Source organism: Vitis vinifera, chromosome 13, assembly GCF_030704535.1.
Source record: "Vitis vinifera cultivar Pinot Noir 40024 chromosome 13, ASM3070453v1".
In the NCBI taxonomy this organism is placed as follows: domain Eukaryota; kingdom Viridiplantae; phylum Streptophyta; class Magnoliopsida; order Vitales; family Vitaceae; genus Vitis; species Vitis vinifera.
In genome coordinates this window covers 1,241,206-1,261,608 of record NC_081817.1, presented here as the reverse complement: position 1 = coordinate 1,261,608, position 20,403 = coordinate 1,241,206, and the positions used below count along the sequence as shown (strand labels likewise).

At 36.1% G+C, this 20,403-nt stretch overlaps 5 protein-coding genes across 7 annotated transcripts; 3 read left to right on the top strand and 2 right to left on the bottom strand.

Annotated features, from left to right (window-relative positions):
- Positions 1-1,215: 1,215 nt before the first annotated feature.
- On the bottom strand, positions 1,216-6,329 carry LOC100265596 (pentatricopeptide repeat-containing protein At2g27610). 3 transcript variants are annotated; one of them, XM_059742053.1, is made up of 4 exons: positions 6,125-6,329; positions 5,962-6,016; positions 5,686-5,790; positions 1,216-5,534 (listed from the first exon to the last, which is right to left on the bottom strand). In XM_059742053.1, exons 3-4 carry the CDS (start codon positions 5,758-5,760, stop codon positions 3,309-3,311), a joined length of 2,301 nt encoding a protein of 766 aa, XP_059598036.1. In that variant the 5' UTR covers positions 5,761-5,790; positions 5,962-6,016; positions 6,125-6,329; the 3' UTR covers positions 1,216-3,308. The 3 variants fall into 3 exon arrangements, with proteins under 3 accessions (XP_059598036.1, XP_059598035.1, XP_019080132.1); XM_059742052.1 differs by having other exon boundaries at positions 5,686-5,830; positions 6,125-6,274; XM_019224587.2 differs by lacking the exon at positions 5,686-5,790 and having other exon boundaries at positions 6,125-6,273.
- Positions 1,385-3,184, top strand: LOC104881103 (protein NUCLEAR FUSION DEFECTIVE 4). The gene is made up of 2 exons (XM_010660011.1): positions 1,385-2,571; positions 2,770-3,184. The coding sequence occupies exons 1-2, from the start codon at positions 1,385-1,387 to the stop codon at positions 3,182-3,184; spliced, it is 1,602 nt and encodes a 533-aa protein (XP_010658313.1).
- A 170-nt stretch (positions 6,330-6,499) lies between the features above and the next one.
- Positions 6,500-11,438, top strand: LOC100250159 (ribosome biogenesis protein NOP53). The gene is made up of 12 exons (XM_002278769.4): positions 6,500-6,771; positions 7,401-7,573; positions 7,674-7,722; positions 7,839-7,864; positions 8,387-8,467; positions 8,567-8,677; positions 8,786-8,874; positions 10,102-10,221; positions 10,304-10,426; positions 10,730-10,796; positions 10,932-11,011; positions 11,127-11,438. The coding sequence occupies exons 1-12, from the start codon at positions 6,504-6,506 to the stop codon at positions 11,131-11,133; spliced, it is 1,194 nt and encodes a 397-aa protein (XP_002278805.2). The 5' UTR covers positions 6,500-6,503; the 3' UTR covers positions 11,134-11,438.
- A 1,245-nt stretch (positions 11,439-12,683) lies between these two features.
- Positions 12,684-16,169, top strand: LOC100243287 (uncharacterized). The gene is made up of 6 exons (XM_002274090.3): positions 12,684-12,812; positions 12,937-13,000; positions 13,620-13,727; positions 13,867-13,965; positions 14,757-14,882; positions 15,706-16,169. Exons 1-6 carry the CDS (start codon positions 12,699-12,701, stop codon positions 15,849-15,851), a joined length of 657 nt encoding a protein of 218 aa, XP_002274126.3. The 5' UTR covers positions 12,684-12,698; the 3' UTR covers positions 15,852-16,169.
- LOC100255327 (amino acid transporter AVT6C) lies at positions 16,088-19,501 on the bottom strand. Its single transcript, XM_002278629.5, has 5 exons — positions 18,888-19,501; positions 18,192-18,344; positions 17,610-17,813; positions 16,480-16,945; positions 16,088-16,389 (listed from the first exon to the last, which is right to left on the bottom strand). Exons 1-5 carry the CDS (start codon positions 19,267-19,269, stop codon positions 16,263-16,265), a joined length of 1,332 nt encoding a protein of 443 aa, XP_002278665.1. The 5' UTR covers positions 19,270-19,501; the 3' UTR covers positions 16,088-16,262.
- Between the last annotated feature and the right edge of the window lie 902 nt (positions 19,502-20,403).

The window sequence follows — 20,403 nt, the reverse complement described above, 5'->3', positions numbered from 1 at the left end:
AAATATCGATGATACAAGCAAAATATCGACCCTAAGTGGGAAAAAATCGCTGAAATTTCGGAGATATATTAGATATATTGGATATATCAAAGATATATAAGTGAAAAATCAATAAAAAATTAAATTATTATAAATGAGTTAATTTTAATTATCTTATAATTTATTTTGTATACTAATTAAATATAAAACAAATATAAAATCATAAATAAAATTATCAATATTTTTAAATAAAAATATTTTGTATCAAAATGTACCAATATTTTAAACTAAAAATCATAAATATATTTAAATTAACAATTTTATTTTATTTTGATATTGAGGTGTAATAATAGTATATTGAGAATAAATTAACTTAGTACATTTTTAAATTAATATAACATTGAATTTAAATTAATACATTTTTACAATTAATTAATATATTTTTTATAGAGGTAAGTAAATTAACTTAATATAGTAATATATTTAAATAATATAATTAGTATATTTGTAATAATTTAACTTCATAATGAGTCTACACTTACAAAATTCATATTTCTTATCAGCCAACACTATATAATTAAATTTAATATCACTAATCATATCATACATATATTAATTTTTTAACAAAACAACTTTAAAATGTCTATTATACTTCTAATTTCATTTTTAAGAGGTTTTTAATACATTTTCATAAGTTTTGATGAATTTTTGGTCTATCGATATTTTGTGTCAAAATATCCACCGATATATTTCTGTTATATTCGATATATCTATGTTATATCCGATATATCCGTAAAATCCAAGTAATGATATATCTGTGATTACTAATATTTTCATTCTTGGTTAGAAGTAAAGGTTTTGCTCTCTTACCAACCAGAAAATTATTAGATATTAGAGACAGAGTTCGGTTGAGTACCCAATCCTTGCACATGCCACATGCAACTGTATATCCTATCAATCTAGCGATTGAAGGAGATTGATAGCTTGATAGCCGGGTATACATTGGGGATCCATATCCGGATAGTTTAAACTTAGATCAAGCGTTAGCTTAACATGAAAACAGAGTTATATTTAACTGGAAGTATCGAGTTTGACCATCTCTTAATACTTATTGTAACTACAGTTTAAACTCTTAGGAAAGTTGATAGTTTATCACAGTTATTTTATCTACTCCAAACATATAGTTGTCAGTGTAAAGCAGCCAGGTTGTTTGCCTAATGTTTCCTCTTGCCCAAGTGTTGGTAACTACTGCCTGGAAATGGATCATTTGATAGCTACAGAAAACAAATTTAACACCCTAGAGACTTTCATTTTCATACAGTATTCCCTCCCTTGGGCAAGTTAGCATAAAGCAAACTTTTACAAGTTCCAAGTTTTTGTCACTGCTGAACATCAAAGAAGAAAAATGAGCAATCCATTGAGCTCTAAATATCAACTTTCATGGCTAAGTTTGGGGGGAATTATCTTGCTACAATCCGTAAGTGTCACCAGCTCCCTCTTTTCGACATACTCCTCCCTACTGGGAAAACAGTTCTCTATATCCCGGGTGCAAGTCATTAATCTGATTGTGGCTCTGGAGACTGGACGGCTCTTCGAATGGTTTCCAAGTGCAGCAGCAGACCGCCTTCCTCCATGGACGATACTGTTGATTGGTTTGTCGTTTGGATCAGTTGGTTATGGAGTTCAATACTTGTACATAGCAGACAAGATCCATACCCTATCTTACTGGCAAGTGTTTCTACTATGTCTTCTAGCTGGAAATAGCATTTGTTGGATCCAAACTTACTGCTATTTTGCAGCTGTTACAAACTTCAACAAACACAAAAACATAGCTGCGCTAATTTCATGCTACTCTGCCTTAAGCAGAAAGGTATACACATCTTTGGTTGAAGGATTTCAGGGGAGGATTGGCTTTCAAAATCCAAGCACCTGTCTCCTCTTGAATTGCCTTGTCCCGGCTTCAGTTGGGTTGGTAGTGGTACTCATAGTTGGCTGTTCCAAGCTCACAGAACATACAGAAACAGACATCTTTCCAATTGCATTTTCCATAGCTGTTGCAACAGGAGTATATGCTATGCTTGGAAACACAGTACAGCCTATCAAAAACATGTCCCCGCAGTTACAAGTAGTGACTTTCATGTTGGTGATAATGTTACCTATAGCAGTGCCACTGGTGAAGGCTGCTCACTGGCTCATAATAGGGAGATGGCGCTCTAAGATCACACCTGAGCTACCTTGTGTTGTTACCACAGCAAATTGTATTACTGTCATCAAAGGAATCGACAACATGAATGAAGAAGTAGGAGAAGATGGCAAGAGGGCAGGGGTAAAGGTCAACGAAGGTATGGAAAAGGTGGGGAAAGTTAAGCTGGGAGATGAGCATGGGGTGAAAAACATCATGATGAGTTTGGATTTCTGGCTGTTTTTCTGGGTGAATGCATGTGGGCCTATGCTGGGACTGGTTTATGTAAACAACCTTCGGCGAATCTCTGAATCTCATGGCAATTATGAAGTCTCATCTCTATTGGCAGTGTCCTCTACATCAGGCTTCTTTGGGAGGATTTTCTTAGTTTTGTTTGAGGAGTACACAAGGTATGGACATTTCCCTATTGCTTCAGAATAGGAAATAATCCAATAGATAATCCGAACCATCCCAATTTAAGCAATTTGCTGTGAAATAGTATTCAACAGATCAAGTCTCCATAGTCATCCAATTGAGCTCACTTCCAACTATTCTGCAACTCAATTGATTAAATTGTTCAAAACATTAACAGATTGACTCTGTTTCAGGAGAAGGTCAATATTATCCAAACCAGCATCAATAGTGCTCATGATGATTCCCATGCCTGTATCTTTCTTCTTGCTTATCAACGGCAGCAAAACAGGCTTATACATTAGCACAGGCATCCTAGGAGCCTGTTCAGGAGCCATACGAGCCACAACTGCATCCACAATTTCCGAGCTGTTCGGGCCCCAGAATTCAGTTGTAAACCAAAACATTGTCCTTACAAACATTCCCATAGGTACTCTGCTTTTTGGTTACTTGGATGTTATCAATTATGAAACTGGTGGTGGTGGGAATTATGGGATATGCAAGGGATTTGAATGCCATCATAAAACCTTCATCATCTGGGGATCCATTTCCTCCATTGGGACAATTCTAAGCTTTATTCTGCACCTTCGAACACGGAAGTTCTATTCTTAGAGATGATAGATGTTACTTTGAATTGCCAATTTTTTTGCTTTTGTTGGATAACACCGTGTAGTCATATAAATATAGTTTATATGCTGCCAAGTGCTTTCACCAAGAGGTGGCCCCAAATTCTCTCTCAATCTGCATTATTCAATACATATCTCAAGTCAGGTACATAACCCATAGCTTTAATCTTCTCTCTCAACTCTTCTAACTTGACATATATCTCCTTTTTTTGTGGATGTTGCTGATCTCCAGAGTAGAATTTGTGGACTCTACCTTTCACAGAAATCCAGCTGTATCCTGGTTCCTTTTTCACTCCTTGGTCTTTCATTACATTTCTCAAACTAAGGCCATCTTCATAACTCCCTGTCTCAATGTATGTGTTGGATAAAAGAACGTACGTAGCTGAGTACTCTGGCCGAATGGAAAGGATCTTCCTGGCAGCTATCTCTCCCAACTCAACATTGCCATGGACCCTACAACCTCCCAACAGGGTTTGCCAGACCATTTCATTTGGCTCCATTGGCATTTTTCTTATGAACTCCATAGCATCATCAAGGCGGCCCACACGACCTAAGAGATCAATAATACAAGCATAATGTTCCATCTCTGGAACCACACCATAACCATCTTCCATTTGTTGAAAATAGAAAAGGCCTTCCTCTACCATACCCCCATGACTACAAGCGAACAGTACACACAATAAGGTAACAGCATTGGCCTTGATGCCTGACAGCTCCATCCTCCTAAAGAGTTGAAGGGCATCTTCCACCAAACCATGTTGAGCGTAACCTGATATTATGGCAGTCCATGAAACAATATCAGGGTTAGAAATCTTGTCGAAAACCTTTCCTGCCTCAGTTATACTACCACATTTGGCATACATGTCAATCAGAGCACTTTCTATGCATTTTTCGGTGTCCAGGCCAGCCTTGCAGAGAAGACCATGAACTTGCCTCCCATACTCAAGAAAACAAAGGCTAGCACATGAAATCAGCACACTGGAAAAGGTAAACTGATTGGGTGCAAACCCTTCTTCTCTCATCAGACAGAAAGTGGCCAGTGCTTCCTCCCCTAAAGAAGACTGAGAGTAAGCAGTCACCAGGGTTGTCCACGAGACTATATCTCTTTCTTCCATCCTGTCGAAAACCTTCCTTACATCTTCAAGAAACCCACATTTGGAATATGCATCAGCAATGGCATTGTTAACGCTAACAACCATCAAATCAAGTCCACACTTCAAAACCATCCCATGAACTACCCTCCCAAACTGCAAACTTTTTGAAGCAGCTATTGCATTGAAGACACTACAATAAGTGTAAAGGTCTGACGTTATGCCATTTTGACACATTTGAACATAGAGTTCCAAAGCTTCTTGGCTACACCCAGACTGTGAGTAGCCAGAGATCATTGCATTCCATGGTGTATTCACTCCACAATTAATGAAATTTGTGTCAAAAACACTTCTTGCATCATGTAAGGACCCACATTTTGAGTACATATCAATCAGTGCAGTTCCCACTAGAACATTACCCTCTATACCTAATTCAGAGGCACAATTTTGAACTTCTTTTCCCATATTAACATCAACTAACTTCCCAACTGCCTTCGAAACACTAACAAGTGTGTACATATTTGGTGTACATGCTCCATTCTTCATTCTAACAAAAAGATCAAATGCTTCTAAGTGAAGACCATTTGACGTACATCCTGATATCATGGCATTCCAAGAGACTTGATTATGTTCTGTCATCATGTTGAACACCCAATATGAATCCTCTATACTCCCTAACTTTGCATACATGTTAAGAAGAGATGTACTAACAAAAATATGAGTTGCAAAGCCTCTCATAACTATCTGGGCATGTACCATTTTACCCAATTCAAGAGAGTCTAGACCAATACATGACTGGATGATTGCAGAATATGCAAATTTATCTGGCAAGATCCCACTATTCAACATCTCGCAGAAAAACTTGAACCCATCAAAAAACAACCCATGCTCCGTTGATCCTACAATCATGACGGTCCAAGAGAATACATTTCTCTGTGGCATTTCATCAAACACACCACAAGCTGCCCTAAATTCTGAACATTTTGAATACACATGAGCTGCATGGTTAAACAACACCATTAAATCCTTATCTTCAAAATTGGATTTTAACACAAGCCCATGAACCGCTTTTGCTTCTCTTATAGATCCTTTCTCTGCACAATCGCGTAAAACATCAATCAAATCTTGGACTTGAGTTTGCTGGTAAGTTTCACTAATGCCAATTGACTCTGGACGGTTTCTTCCAACAACAATCTTAGATTTTTTGGCTGTTTGAGATGGTACACTTACAGCCAAACTTCCAGTCTGCAAAAAATTTTCGGTTTCAACATCATAACTAGAATATGAATTAGACCTACAAATAAACAAGATCCCCTAACCTAACCAGAACAACCCAGTCAATTTTCTGAACAGTTCGCTATAAAAGAAGCAAACCATTTGAGAGAGATTATCTTACTCTATTGTTGGAAACAGCAGTTGGCAATTCAAACAGGGGCAGTTGAGAAGCACTGAGTTTCATGAAGAAACTCATTTTTGTGTCCAATTCTCAATGCAACTACAGCTAAAGACGCGAAGAAGGAAAACAAATTATACACAGTGAACTGCAGTTCAACATCAAGCAGTTCAAAAATTGCTCAAGAACCAGTGAATGAAAGCAATAAACAAGATATTATGTCATAATTGCATCTAATTATCAAAGAATAACGAAGAAATGGATTCAAATTCAACCAACCTTCAGTTTCTGAACCAAACCCAGAATTCTTTTTGAACCAAACCAGAGGAAGAAACTGCAAAAACCAGGTATTGGTTAGGATTACAGTTTGAAAGTGAAAATTATCAGAGGAGATGAGAAGTAGAAACCCAAATTCCTTATCCAGAAAAAGTATGGAGCTCACCAACAAAAATCTGCATAGCTAGTAACCCACTCCCAAGCAAAGGTCAAGGATAGCAATTCTATCCGTATATTTATCAATGTAAAATTGAGGCTCTTAAAATTAGAAAAATATTAAAACTAATTTTTTGTATTTTTTTTCTTTAATTTCTCATGAAAAATATTATTAAATGGGATCATAAAAAATTTGGGTATAGTTTAGGGTTCCGGGTTGACCAAAAAGGGGAAGGTTAATTTTGTAATTTACCTATTCAAATGAAAAAAATATGAAGAATTTTGTAAATGTATTTTCCAGTTTTATGGGCCTCTGGCCTATGATAATGACAAGCCCAGCCCAACTTTCTCGAACCAAACCGGCCCCATTGGAACCACACGAGCTTTTTATGAGATCGACCCTAGAGAAGGCCGGCCTAGGGTTATTACACCCAGTGCGTACGGTATCAAGGAGCAAACTCCATAGCTTTGGCGGCCAAAGAAGTGAGATGGGGAAGAAGGCGAAAGGGTCCCGAAAGGGGAAGAAGGCGTGGAGGGCTAACATAGGCACGGATGACATCGAGGACTTCTTCGAGAAATCCACCAAGGACGCTCTCTCCGGCGGCTCCCTCGCCGCCGTGCCCAGCGACTCCCTCTTCTTCGTCGACAAGTCCAGTGGTATTGTTCTTTTTCCTGTTTGGTTACCTAGAAAACGTAGGAAAATGAAGGAAAAGGTAGTATCCAAATTTCACATTCCGGTGATTTGGTCTCTGCAAAATAGATAACTTAGCTCCACTAAGCCTTATGGTTGTGTGAGGTTCAGTGAGTCTCTTTTTCAGCTCTATTTAGGGTTTCATTTTTTTGTTCTTTTTGTGGTTTGGTGGTCTGTTCGTATGTAAACAGTTACTTTTCAATTTAGATGAAATAGAAGATTTTGTGTTTTTTGGTTTCAAATGATGAGAACTTGACCTCAGCTTAGTTTCAGTAAGCTCAGTTGAGTTGAGGTTACTCTTTCCTCAGGTCCCAATTAGTAATGAGAATTCGAAGATTCAAGGATTGATTTTATTTTTTCTTTCTACAAAAAAATCTGCTTGGTTACGGAGGGAATCGTGGAAAATACATGAAAATTGGTATTAAGTAGGGGTTTAATTGACTTGACTGTTGCAAGATTCCAACTGAAATGGATAGTTTTTATGATAAGGATTTAGGATTGGGAATAGAGGACACAGTGACGAGTTTTATTTCACTTCTTTTTCTTATTTTCTTTGTTTTGCTCTGTAAATGATTGGATATATTCCCCATTTCAGATCTTTCTGTGAAAAGGAAAATCGAAAAGCATAGGGAAAAAGTACTCCGTAGTGATAGTGTACTTCAAAGGAATGCCTTTGTTCAACCAGTTCCATCTTCAACCAAGAAGAAATCAAATACAAAAAGAAAGGAAAGTCAAATTCCAAAAGAACCTGCTGAAGATGGTCCTGAGGTAAGCAATTTATTTAACCGAAAAAGGAAAAGGTAGAAATGTTTGTTCAGCTAATGGGTGGAAGGGACTGATCATATGTTTTTAATTTATATGTTCTCAGGGTGAGAATGTTTCAGATTCTGGCATGGTTGACATATGGGATGATGAAGGTCTCTTGAATTTCATTCTTCTTGTTCTTTTCTCTCTCCCTTTTTTTATTTTTTAGTTTTTGGTGGTGATTTTGATATCACATACTTAATATGGGTTGTCTTTGATACTTTTGCAGGTCAACAGGACACCAAGAAGAAAAAGGTAATCATTGTTATTTGTGATTTAAATTGAAATGTGGTTTTTCAATTCTTGTGTGCTTTCGTTATAAAATTGTCCATGGTTGGAATGACACACACTGGTATGCCATTATGCGAGCCCAACTCATTAGAAATTCATATATGGGGCATCTGTTGTTGCCTCTTTTGTAAACATGGAACCACAAGGCAGTGCCCATCATAGATATTGGTTAGGGTTTTGTAATTAGTGTGGAATTTAAATCATCTTATTTGCTCTTTTTTAAATTGGGGGTGGTCCCTAGATACTGGTAAAATTTTAAATTGTGGCCTTGTGTGAAAATTTAAAACTAGTGTGCCTTTAGTCACAGAGATGGAACCAATTTCTAAATGGCCCTATTGTCCTTGATGGATTGTTACATTCAATTGCTATGTGAAAAAGCATGGAGCCATATAATTTGATGGACTCACCATTCTAATGGGTTAAAAAGATTCTAGATATCTTTAATGCTGGTCAGATGATAATTTAGCTACTTGAAATTTTTGTCAGATATCCAAGCCTTCGCTCATTCCAGCAGTAGAAGTTGAGCAACCTGGATGCTCATTCAATCCTTCATTTGAAAGTCATCAGGTTAGTTCTTGATATCTGATTCAGCCTTTACATAAATAACCTATTTGCATTTGTTACTTTACACTAAATATACTCCATTCATGTACCTTGTCAATGCAGGATTCATTGGCTCATGCCGTTGCAGATGAAATGCAGAAAGTCTATCAAAATGAGTTGGGACCCCAGCCAGTTCCATTAACTGTTACTGGAGAAGCTGTTGATGAAGAAGATGTAGTCTCTTTGTTCCTTTAATCATTTGGAATTGTGCTAAAATGTATTTTGATGTATCGTTTTCAATATACCTCAAGAAACACTCTGAAGTAGCCCAAAATATCACAGATGTATTTTATTGAGGTGGATGATGGAAGTGATGATGATCAGAATGGGAAGGAGCTGTGCGAGAATGAGGATACTGCACAAGAGAAAAGGTCTGTTTTAAGTTGCTGGTTTTTGCTATTATTACCAACTGAATGACTTATTTGAATGGATAATTCAGTTACCTTAGTGTGTATTAGAAGAAAAATTAGGCAGTTCAACAATTCAGCTGTACCCATGGACTAAGACTTAATTATGCCAAGTTTGTATGTTTTTTGTTGTGTCAATATGAGGGCTCTTCATATGCTTGTCAGATGCATTTTAGGGCCCATGTTCATGTTTATCAGTGGGTAATTTTCTTTTGTTGTGCTATGACTAGTACTTAGATCTGTACACCTTATTGTCATCTCATTTATGTAGGCTACCATTGCTTGAAGATTCTCAAAGATCCTCATGTCATTCTTATCATTTGTGAATCCTATTTTTTTCTTCCACACTCAACCTGTATGGGGAATTCACTTCTTCTCTAATGTAGAAATCCACTAGCCTGCTCCTCAGGACAGGGGAGAAACACAGATTCCCCACTCAAGAGCCATGCATCGGGTAAGCTATTGTCTTGAACCTGGGACCTCCTTTGTCCCTGAGCAGGAGTATTGAGTTGCCTGTGGGGTTCATAAGAGGAATTCATACTTCAAGAATCAAGATTGTGTCTTTATTTCAGAAAATCTTATATGCGTCAATAGATTTTGTAAATGTAGGAAGTTCTAAAGAGGCCATTTTTGTGCTCTTGACGGCACTGCTAAGATATCATTTATGAAGGTCATTGCCAATCACATTTTTCTTGCATGTATACCTCAAGTAAGTTGATTGTACAAATTTTTCTAAAAATTTATGCCTGTGGCTGTGGTTCCATCTGCATCTTAAGTTTGTAATTATGTGGTTCAATAGGGTTTAATGGCAGGTTAGACTTGGGTTTCATAATCTTAGGTCTGAGGCTGGGCCTCTTTGTATGGGCAGAAGGTCTATCTGGCTAGGGTAGGGTATATGCAGAGCTCCCATGTTCAAACTGTCTTTGTTAATGGGGGCTGCTGCTGCTTCTTATTTTATTTTGTTTATTTTTTATTTATTTTTTGGTTTGAAGTAACTCCTAATTAGTACCCAGTAGTCTAACTAGGAAGCTAGCATCATGAGACTCTGAGTGAATAAATGTTTTTTGTGGCTTTTTAGACCACCTTGGAACTTCTTGGTGGGGGCATTCAAATATGGCCTGAGATATGAAAATATCCAAATATCCACAGAATATGGTATTGTGAGTTTCACACTGAATTGTCATGCTGCAGGTCCTCTAAAATAAAGAGGGTGACTCGAGTTGAACTGAATAGGAGAGCTAGGTCCAAGAAACTGCTGAGAGCAGAAGCAGAAGCAAAAAGGGTGGAGGCACTCTCAAAAGAAATTGACTGGTAGAGTGACATGCCCACTTGAACAAATATTTATTTCAATGGAGGTTATGTGCTAAACTTTGTTTGGTTCTGCTGGTTGTAGCTTACCAGATATAATTCAAGAAATAGCCAAAGAAGACGAGGAGAAGCATAAAAGGCATCAGAGGCGGATTGTAGCTAAACAAGATAGACTCAAATCTCGTCCTCCACGTCTAGGGAAGCACAAGTATGTATCATTTCTTGTTAAAGATATTATATACCTTGACCTATCTGTTCTCTTTTTATCATTTATTGCTAATTGGTTGTGGGCATAGTTATTACTGTGATACATGCAAATTTCCAGAGTTGATGAAAAAACCAATTACATGTATCATTCTCTATACCCTACCTTTGGTTTGTGGCTCCAAAATTCGAAAGTTAAAAGCAAGAGAAATAGTTCTTGAAAAAATCCAAATATTTTGTATCGTACTTCCATTACTACAATCATAATCTTCTGTAAAGCAGATATGACATGTATCATTCATTTCAGATTTGAGCCTGCCCCAGTTCAAGTCCTATTGTCTGAAGAAATCACTGGATCCCTCCGAAAGCTCAAGGTCAGTGAAGTTCCCTTCCTTCTCTTTCGTCTCTCTGTCTTCTCTGTTTACTAATTAACAGTCAGATCTCCCATTCTGCTGTGTTACTCACCTTCCTAACTGGAGAACCTCACTGTTCCTTTTTATTGTGTAAAGGGCTGTAGCACCCTTACAAGGGATCGGTATAAGAGCCTGCAGAAAAGAGGATTGCTTGTACCGACTGCTAAGAAGAGCAGGTCAGTCGAGTTTCCCTCTCATCATCTCTATGCTCAATATATGCCCTAATAAAATCCATCTGATCTGAGACGCATCGTAAATACTGTTTAATCTCATGGATTTGTATTTTCACAGGAAATAAGGCACCATTCTCCCTTGGGAGTCTGCTCGGTTTTTAGGACCTGATACGGCTTTTCGTTTTCGGTCATATGGGAGGCTTGAGAAGAATGTGGCCCTGGCTCCATGGAGGAGGAGCCATGTTAAGAAGCTGAAGATTTTGCCCAGTGTTTTTATCTTAATACTCGATGAAATTGGTATGATATTAGAATTAGCCCCAACATCAACTTCTACTTTGAGGGAGTATAATGTATCCTCCTCATAGCAACAAACTCTTTGAATTTTTTTTTGTTTTTTTGCTAAAAAAATATAAATATATACTTTTAATAATTTTATTTTTCTTTTATTATTTCTAAAATCAAGCTTATCTATTTTCTGAACGCCCCAACTAACATTGCTAATCAAATATTATATGGCTCCACCAAGCAATGTGAATGATTGGATACATTTCTTGTTTCAACAACACTCTTTAAGAGAGAATTTTTTGGCTCGGCAAGGGATGTATCTATTGACCCTAAAATCCTGCAAGATATAAGAATGACATTGTGTTTGCAGAAGAGGGTGATTGTCATATACATATTAGATAGAGAAAAAAATGAAAAAAAAATAAAAATCTCTCGATAGTAGACTTCTCTTATTTTTATAGGCACATCGTAAAGTTGTGGGAATCTTTTGGGTTTAAAATGAATAATATTTATATAATTAAGAATGGATGATTACAATTTAATTATAAGAAATTTGACTAGTGAGGCAATATATAATTTGAAAAAAATTATAATTTAGTTACAAAATATTTTTATACATTGCTTTCAAAACAAAAAATACAAATTATTGAAAATATTTTTTTTAATTGAAAACATTTTCACATTGAATTGTAAAAACAATGGTTAATTTTTATGAATGAGGTTGATTTTGACTATTAATTTATTCAGAAATAATTTTTTTTAGCTATTTTTATTATTAAAGGAATGTAATGAGGATGAGATTGATCCATCTCAAGAATTTTTTTCTTCTGAATATCTATAATAATGCCTTTAAAAATATTACCAGTACACCTGAGTGGCAAGCCACCCTTAGGCTATGTTTGGTTCTCAGAAAATTTGAGGGAAAATGTAAGGGAAAGAAAATATAAAGGAAAAATAGAAGGAAAGAAAAAGTGAAAGAAAATAAAAAATGGATTAAAAGTTGATAAGTTATTTTTATTTTTTACTTCAAACTCATTTTATTTATTTTAACTCATTAATATAAAGATTAAATAATTTTAAAATACATAAATTTTTAATTAGTTTTAATTATATTTGATTTTCTTTTATATTTTTCATAAGACAACCAAACATGAAAAAATTATTTTCCTTTACATTTTTTTTTCTTTTCTTAGTAATTTCCGGGAACTAAACATAAAAAGAAATAAATTTCTGTAAAAAAAAAATTAATATAAAAAAATTTTCAATGCAAGATCTTTTAAAATTTTTATTCATCAACTACTTTGAGAATATTTGAGACGAAGTGATATAAGCTTTGGGCCGGACCAGGCCTGGGGCCTGACCCAAAAAAATGGTCTTAGGTAGACTTCTCTACGGTTTTCCAAAAATGGGCAGGGTGGCTTTTCATATGGGCTTTAAAGCTAGTAGTATAGATCCCATTGAATTCGGAAGGGGCAAGCGCCGTTCTCACATCATGCGCACAATAGCATCTCAGCTCACTGTAAGTCCTTCGTCTCCATTTCTCTCATTCAACCTTCTAAAACCCTAATTTCTCATTGCTTTTGATTAATCTGAGAACTACTTTTTTTTTTTTTTTTTTATGACGATGTTTTATCTTTATGTAGTATTTGTGCAGAAGAAAACCTGGAAATGTTCGATCTCGCAATTTCTCATCTTACAATGGAAAAGGTCAATCCTTTTTACTTCGCACATTTTTTAGATAATTTTATTGCTTCGTTTGGTTGCTAAGTAAATGTAGGAAAAATTTGAACTTTAATTTTGAACCTTTTCTATTTTCTTGCTTGAGATTTCGAAAATTAAATTCCTTCACTCAGTTAAAAATTAAAACGGCTATTTGGATCTGTTGAGTTGAGCTTCTTTTTTTTTTTTTTTCCTGATAGCTAAGCATTAGAGAGAAGAAGAAAATTTGTGCATGTTTTGGCAATGTTTTCTAAAACCTTTTTCAAATAATAGTTATTGAAAATAATTCTTAAAAACAATTCTCAATTTTTTTCAGTAAAAAATTCTGTTTGGGAACTTAAATATGAAAAATAGTTTTCTTTGCTTATTTTCCATCTTTTTAATTGTTGCACTAAAAACAACTGAAATATATCCTAGAAAACAATCAATATTCATAACAAATTCTGAAAAAAAAATGTTTTCAACAACAAAAAACCGCTTTAGGAACAGTGACCAAACACGCCCTTTGTTTTCTTTTCTGTTTTCCTCTATTTTCTTGCCAAACAAACAGTGTGTTTGAATATTTGGTGTTGATAATCACAGTAAAATGCTTCAATTTGAAGTCCAGATGAGCGCTCGCTTGAGGAGGATGCGGAAAGAAAAGTTGGATGGCTATTGAAGCTGATCTTTGCAGGGACTGCAACAGCTGTTGCTTACCAGTTTTTTCCATATTTGGGTATGCAAGTTGGTTTTAGACCCATCCTATAATAATTTTCATTGTTGAAAACAGTTTTGATCTTAATCCCATAATAATTTGCATTGTTGAAAACCGTTTTGATCTTAATTAACATGATTGTGATAATTGATTTTTCCAGGGGATAATTTATTGCAACAGTCTGTATCCCTGTTGCACGTCAAGGATCCATTATTTAAAAGAATGGGAGCATCTAGATTAGCCCGTTTTGCAATAGATGGTAAGCTATTTTCATCCCTTACTAGAGTTATGCTTATGAAACTTCTCTCATTGTAATTCACAAATCTCTTCACCTTTTATAGTGCAATGCTAATTATTGGTAAGAGATTGATGTTTTCCACTAATATGTTATGGTAGCTAATTATATTTTTCTTTTCTCGAAGGAAATTCAATTGTTTAATGGTTCAAAGGATTTTCTTTGATTAAATTCCAAAGGGATAGTGAGCAGCGCCATCTATTACTAGTATAGTGTGTATAAAATTACAGGGAATGTTTGGAAATTGTTCTTGAAAACAATTTTCAAACTAAGAAACTATGCTTGATAAACTTTTGACAGAAAACAGCTTTTTGAGAATTTGTTCCGAAAGCAGGTTGTTTTTTATAATCAATTTGAGGTGTTTTCAATTATTTTGTGTAGAGTATTCTGGGCAACAATTGAAAATATGGAGAATATTTAAGAAACTTTTGTATTGTAAATAAGCGAATATACCTTCACAGAGAATAACCTAAGAAAACTATTTTCAAAAACATTTCCAAACAGGTCCATAGTTTTCCATCTTCGTTTAATTGCTTCCCTTTGCCTCTTCTCTTATAATTGCAGAAATAGGAAATATAAAAGTATTTAAACTTTTTGCACCGGCAATCTAAGTTTTGAGAATAATGGAACATATGGGTTTCCAATCTCATGAAACGGATAGCTAGCATGTGAACTTGAAGGGGTACAATGCTTTAGTTTGGTGACGGTTTGCTGCTTGGATCTTGATTTCAAGTTCTTTTCTTCTTGTTTCATAGATGAAAGGCGAATGAAAATAGTGGAGATGGGTGGGGCTCAAGAGCTTATCAATATGTTGGGAGCTGCTAAAGATGACCGCACCCGGAAAGAAGCTTTAAAAGCCCTTGCTGCACTCTCACACTCAGGTCAGACTTTCATGTTTAAATTCAGTGGTTTTTCCTTTGAATATGTCTATTTACGGTAATATTCACACCCATTTGGAAACCTTCACTTTGTTTTTAACAAACGATCTGAAGGCCCACAACTCTGCTGTTTTAGACATAGAATAATTTTGAAAAGAGATTTGGCTTATTCTATCTCACTGGCATGGAACTCATTTAGAAGCAAGTAATCCTGTATGTTTTAAACAATATCTTCAAAATGAAGATGTGAAAAACAAGATGCTTGGAACATCTAAACTCCGAGAATTCTCATTTCTTATTAAATGATTTATGCAAGTAATGGAGACATGCATGCTTTAGATAAAATGATAGACACAATGATATAACAACAAAAAAGATTAATTCCAAGGAAGTCAATTAAGCTGTGATTGAAGTAGAACAGACTAATATATGATTGTGAATTTATGCTAATAGATTTTGGTTCCCAAAATTGATGCCAATAATTGGAATAGTTGGATGAATTGCAAGTTTTTTTTTTTCTTACCCCCTTCATGCAAGTACTACGCTTGTTTAATTTTGTAAAACATTTATCAGGCATTTAAATCTTTGGAAATATGGAATATTGGAACCTTTGAAACAATCCTCTTAGTAAAGGTAAAATCATGGTTTTAATTGTTAAAAATGTTTCAGATCTCTATATTAACTTCTGGAGTCGAACTCTAGTTCTCAATTGAGATACAAGTTTCTGATTATTCCAAGCCAATGAGAAACAGAGATCATCTTTATCTTCCAACTCTTTTCTTTCTTTTTTTTTGTTCTTAATCTGCTTTTTCCTCTAATAATGCAGAGGAAGCTGTTGGAGCCCTACACCATGCAGGAGCGATATCAGTTGTGAAGTCTACCCCAGATTCCACTGAGTGTGCAGAAATAGAAAAATACAAGGTGAACTTGCTGAAAAGATTTCAAGATTTGAGATACGACATTCCATCTTGAGAAGTAATTAATTAACTCCTTTCAGTCATGGGCTTGAAACACAGCAAAGTTCAAAAGACCATATCCAGTTCTGGCAAGCATCTTTGTCACCCAAGGACAGTTTTCATATTCATGTTTGTGCAATAGGCTATTGTTCTCATATTCCAGCTCCCGTTTCTGTTTTTTATTTTGTTTTATTTTTCCCCAAATGCCATTGCTGTAGTGTTGATACCAGTTTTTTGTCGAAACTCCTGGAATAGGCAATGTAAGAATTTATAACCCAATAAATTTTACAAAGTAGCGGGACATCCCTTTTGAGAGGGATGGGACTTCTTTTGATGGACGAGTAGCCACACTTACAAAATGAATTTATAATCTTGCTTTTTCCTCGTTCAGCTTGAGGACTTGAAATAGAAATACACAAATCAGAACCTACTTCTTGTTTAGGAACAAACTATATAAATTGGTGGAAATAGCAACTGAGCTTGTTGCTACAGCCAGGATTATCATTATTGTTGCGATTACCCTGTCCTTTCTTGTGGATATGCCATGAACATCCCTGCCATTGCAAAAAACCGGAATTAGATTAAGCAGAGCCATGATTAGAAAGTGGTATAACAGAAAAACGACATTCTTTTAGAGAGAGTACCTCAGGGTGATTGCAGCTGGGAAGATGAAGGCGAGGCAGACAGCAGAAGTTGATCCCATAAATTGGAAGAAATACCAAATATTGGGGATGGCTATAGCAGCAAAATAAGAGAAGACCAGCAAAATAACAGTGATGGACATGAATCTGGGGGTGGCTGTTGCCAAAAGGGGCCTCTTAGGGAAAAGGAGCTCATCTACGTTGGCCCTCAAGGAGAAGTTCAAGAGAGGGAACACCAGCATGAGGTGAAGTGCATAGCTTAATCGGACTGTGTCGTTGAGTAAGGCCCCCATTGCTGAACCAGAATTTTGGTCGAAATTTACAAGTATGTCGGGCATGATTGAATCCCCAAAAAGGAGGTACCCAAAGATTCCTATAGAGGAGTAAATGACAGCGCAGAGTACCAGTGACACCCGGACAGCTGAAATCATATCAGAAGGTTTTCCAAGCTCGGATCCAATCGGGTGAACTGCATGCATTCGTTCAATATCATTTGAAAGAAACTTGCCTATGATCATAGTGCTTTTGCGCTTGTATTTTTTGACGATGCCATTCTGTTTGATCAAGATGGACTTGGGAAACTACATATAACAGACTCTTCTTCCCTTTTATAGAAGATTCAGAAAGACAAATAGTCTTATTTGGGAGAGCGCTTTTTTCAGGCTTAATGCAAAAATGTACAAGCAGCACCCGTTTTTTCTAGGCATAGTTAAAGCGCTTTTATCAATAATGTTTTTATAGTGTTGTCCTATTAAAAATATTTTTAAAATGAATAGTTTGGTGTTAGGAAATAAATCGAAAAAAATGTTTTGATAATATGTTATATAAAAAAGTGATTTTGGGAATAATCACAAATGTGATTATCTAGAAAGCGCTTAAAAGTAATTCTTAAGATAGCTCCCAAACCAACTCTAAATCCTATAGAAAAATGAACATATCCATGCATTTAGGTTGTTGACATTGGGCATCAACCTCACCATTGCAGTAGTATCCTGCATGGTAAATGTGATGGATGCCACATATGAAACAAAATCGTCTCTCCATCTTGGGAAAACTGCTGTCTATTGCCCATAAACATATAAGCTAACTTTACACAAAGCTAAGCAAGCATATTGAAATGGAGGTGTTCTTACCATTGAAATGAAATGTAAAGGCCGTGACGATGACTGGAACAGCAGTGAAAAGGTCAAAGAAGGAGGTTTGGGTGTCCAACTCGGGTAGCAATCTGGGGCTCTGTGCTTTCCCTTCAAAAAGTGCAGAGATCGCCATCACCGAGCTTATGGCAACAAACACCACTGCTAGGAGCACTGATATTGCCGAAGTGAATCTCAAGGATCCTGGAAATGCATTAGAACATGACAACATAAGAAGAAAGTATCATCATAAATCTATGCTGCTAAATTAATCTTTCAATTTCGGTAATTTGACATGGCTGATATCCAGGTTGATTAGGTCCAATTCTCGTTAAGGATTTCTAACCTTATTGATAGCAGAATGCTTTCATTTTACCAAATCCTAATTCTGATGATTTTTATTGTGGATCTACGGAGGGGAAATTGGCAATTCCCATGGTTCAAAAATGATCAAATTTGACCCTTGAATTGTCAACTTCTACATCCATGACCAAATCTTTTTCGAAATAAGACTCCGCAATTCAAAATTATAGCAAAATCGTACTTTATCAGCTATGGGAGAAAATTTTGGGATGTACTAACCCACACGCCGAAACAAGGCTAATGGAAACAGAACGAATAAGACAACGATGAGAAGCGCGAAGGCACGTGAATTCCACCAGTGAAGGCCAAACCATTCTTGTAGAACGCCTAAGTGCCCTGTTCCTTCAGGCTGATTTCCTGAAAGTACGTCCCCTGAGAGACACTACAAAGCTATCATTTTAAAGAACATTAACAAATATAAAAAATAAAAAATAAAAAATAAAAATTAATTTTTCATCAAGCTCTCCATTCTATTCTTCCATGGATGTAATTTTTTTGAAATCAAGTGCATTTATTGACAAATCGAAATCCAAATGAATGTTAAAATATTCTCATACTAACTACAAATCCCGCTTCTATATACTTTTGTCGTTTCAAGAACCTCCAAAATGAATCAACGTGATTCTGGAACATCTATTATACTAATGAGGCTCATGAGATTACGGACTCGAGTTGACTCAAAAGCAGGTCAAATCAATGCATATTTACCAATATAGAATTGAAACTTGGAGGACTTTAAATCAAATCAACAGCTAGCAACTCCCCAACGGTTCATAAATCTCATATTTTTGCTCAGGCGCCATCGGAAATAGCTCAATATCGGCCGTCAGTTCGTGAATCTAATCTAGTTTTGGTGTTTCGCGTAATACAATGGAGTTTATTAGCTAAATAATTCGTAAAAAATATGACGCTTACCGATAATAATCTGATAAATAATCAGACAACCGAGGTTGGTGATCATCACGCAAATCTGAACAGCGACAGATCCAATCCGTCCGTACGACTCCGCCATCAGGCCAGCATAGGTCGTCGACCGGCCAGAATGCGTGAATCTCAGCAGGAACTCGACGGAGACATCCACCAGGAGAGCGATGATCACGATCAGCCCTAGCGCCGGAGCTACCCCGAGGACCTTGAGAGTAGCCGGAATGGACATGATTCCGGCGCCGATGATGCTTGTTGAGACGTTGAACACCGCACCTAACACCGAAGCTCTCCTCGGTGCCTTAGCCTCCTGCGAGCTCAGCTCCGGGAGGAGCGGCGCCAGAGCTCCGGCATTAGTCTTGGCCGGCTTCATCCCGCAGGTTCACTATCTTAGCCTCTTGTCTCCTTCTCCATAACTGGCATTTAAGTACTCTATTTATCACATAGCTGCTGTCATCAATCATCATCAACTCATCATTCAGTTGGCTTCACCAAATTAACATTATTAGTTTAATTCAAAGTTAATAAAACGGAGGGTAAAACTGGAATATAGGAGTTTATAAATTATTAGTTATAACGACGTGGAATGATTTGGACGGCGCTTGGTCATTCGTGTTCATTGAATCAGAGAACAGAAACGATGAACAGTTAAAAGGAAAATGTATTTGGACGGAAAAGTGGGTCGTGTTGGACAGGGTTGCCTGGTTGGTAACCCATTGGAAGATCCGACCAATTGATTGAATTGTTAGTAAATTAAATCTATGGTCTGATGTGTGGTCCACTTGTATACTATAGGAATTAAAATAATATTAATTCAAATTTATAATATAAAATAATTATTTTTGAGGCTATATTTTTTAAAATTACAAGAAAAAAATCATCATTTTTATTTGATAATATTATAATGTAAAATGGTTACGTGGCATGGAAAGAAATTGAGACCATCTTCCAAGATGCAGTGAATATATTAAAATGAGTTAGAACACGTGGGCCTCATGAGGAAAACTATCTTGAATGTATAAGAATTGAGATTAGCTGGCAGCCACAAATTTGACACGAATCATGATATGATATGATATGATAAGAACAAATACTAAAGTATTTACTTTAAATAAGTAGGTGAAATCTTCACGTGATATGATGTGATTTGACCATACTTGGAATTTTCCTTTTTTTTCTTTTTTTTTTTTAGGTTTTTAACCCTCTTAATTTGATGGATTTGCAAATGTACCCTGATTTGTTGTTTAATTATGTTTAGTTATATCACGGCCGTCAAGCCCATTGTGCCTTCTGGCTATGTTGATAGGCTTGGGTTTCATGTCCAGCCCAAATAGGCTGATATGAGCCCACCAATGGTATACGGCAGATGCTTAAAGATGATTGCCTTACTTTTGTTGTCATTGAGTGGAGATGCTTAAAGATGTTGGCTTCTTTAGAGTAATCCCAAATCCAAAATTAAACATGTGATTCTCTCTAATATATTTGTAATAGAAGCTGCTAATAAAAA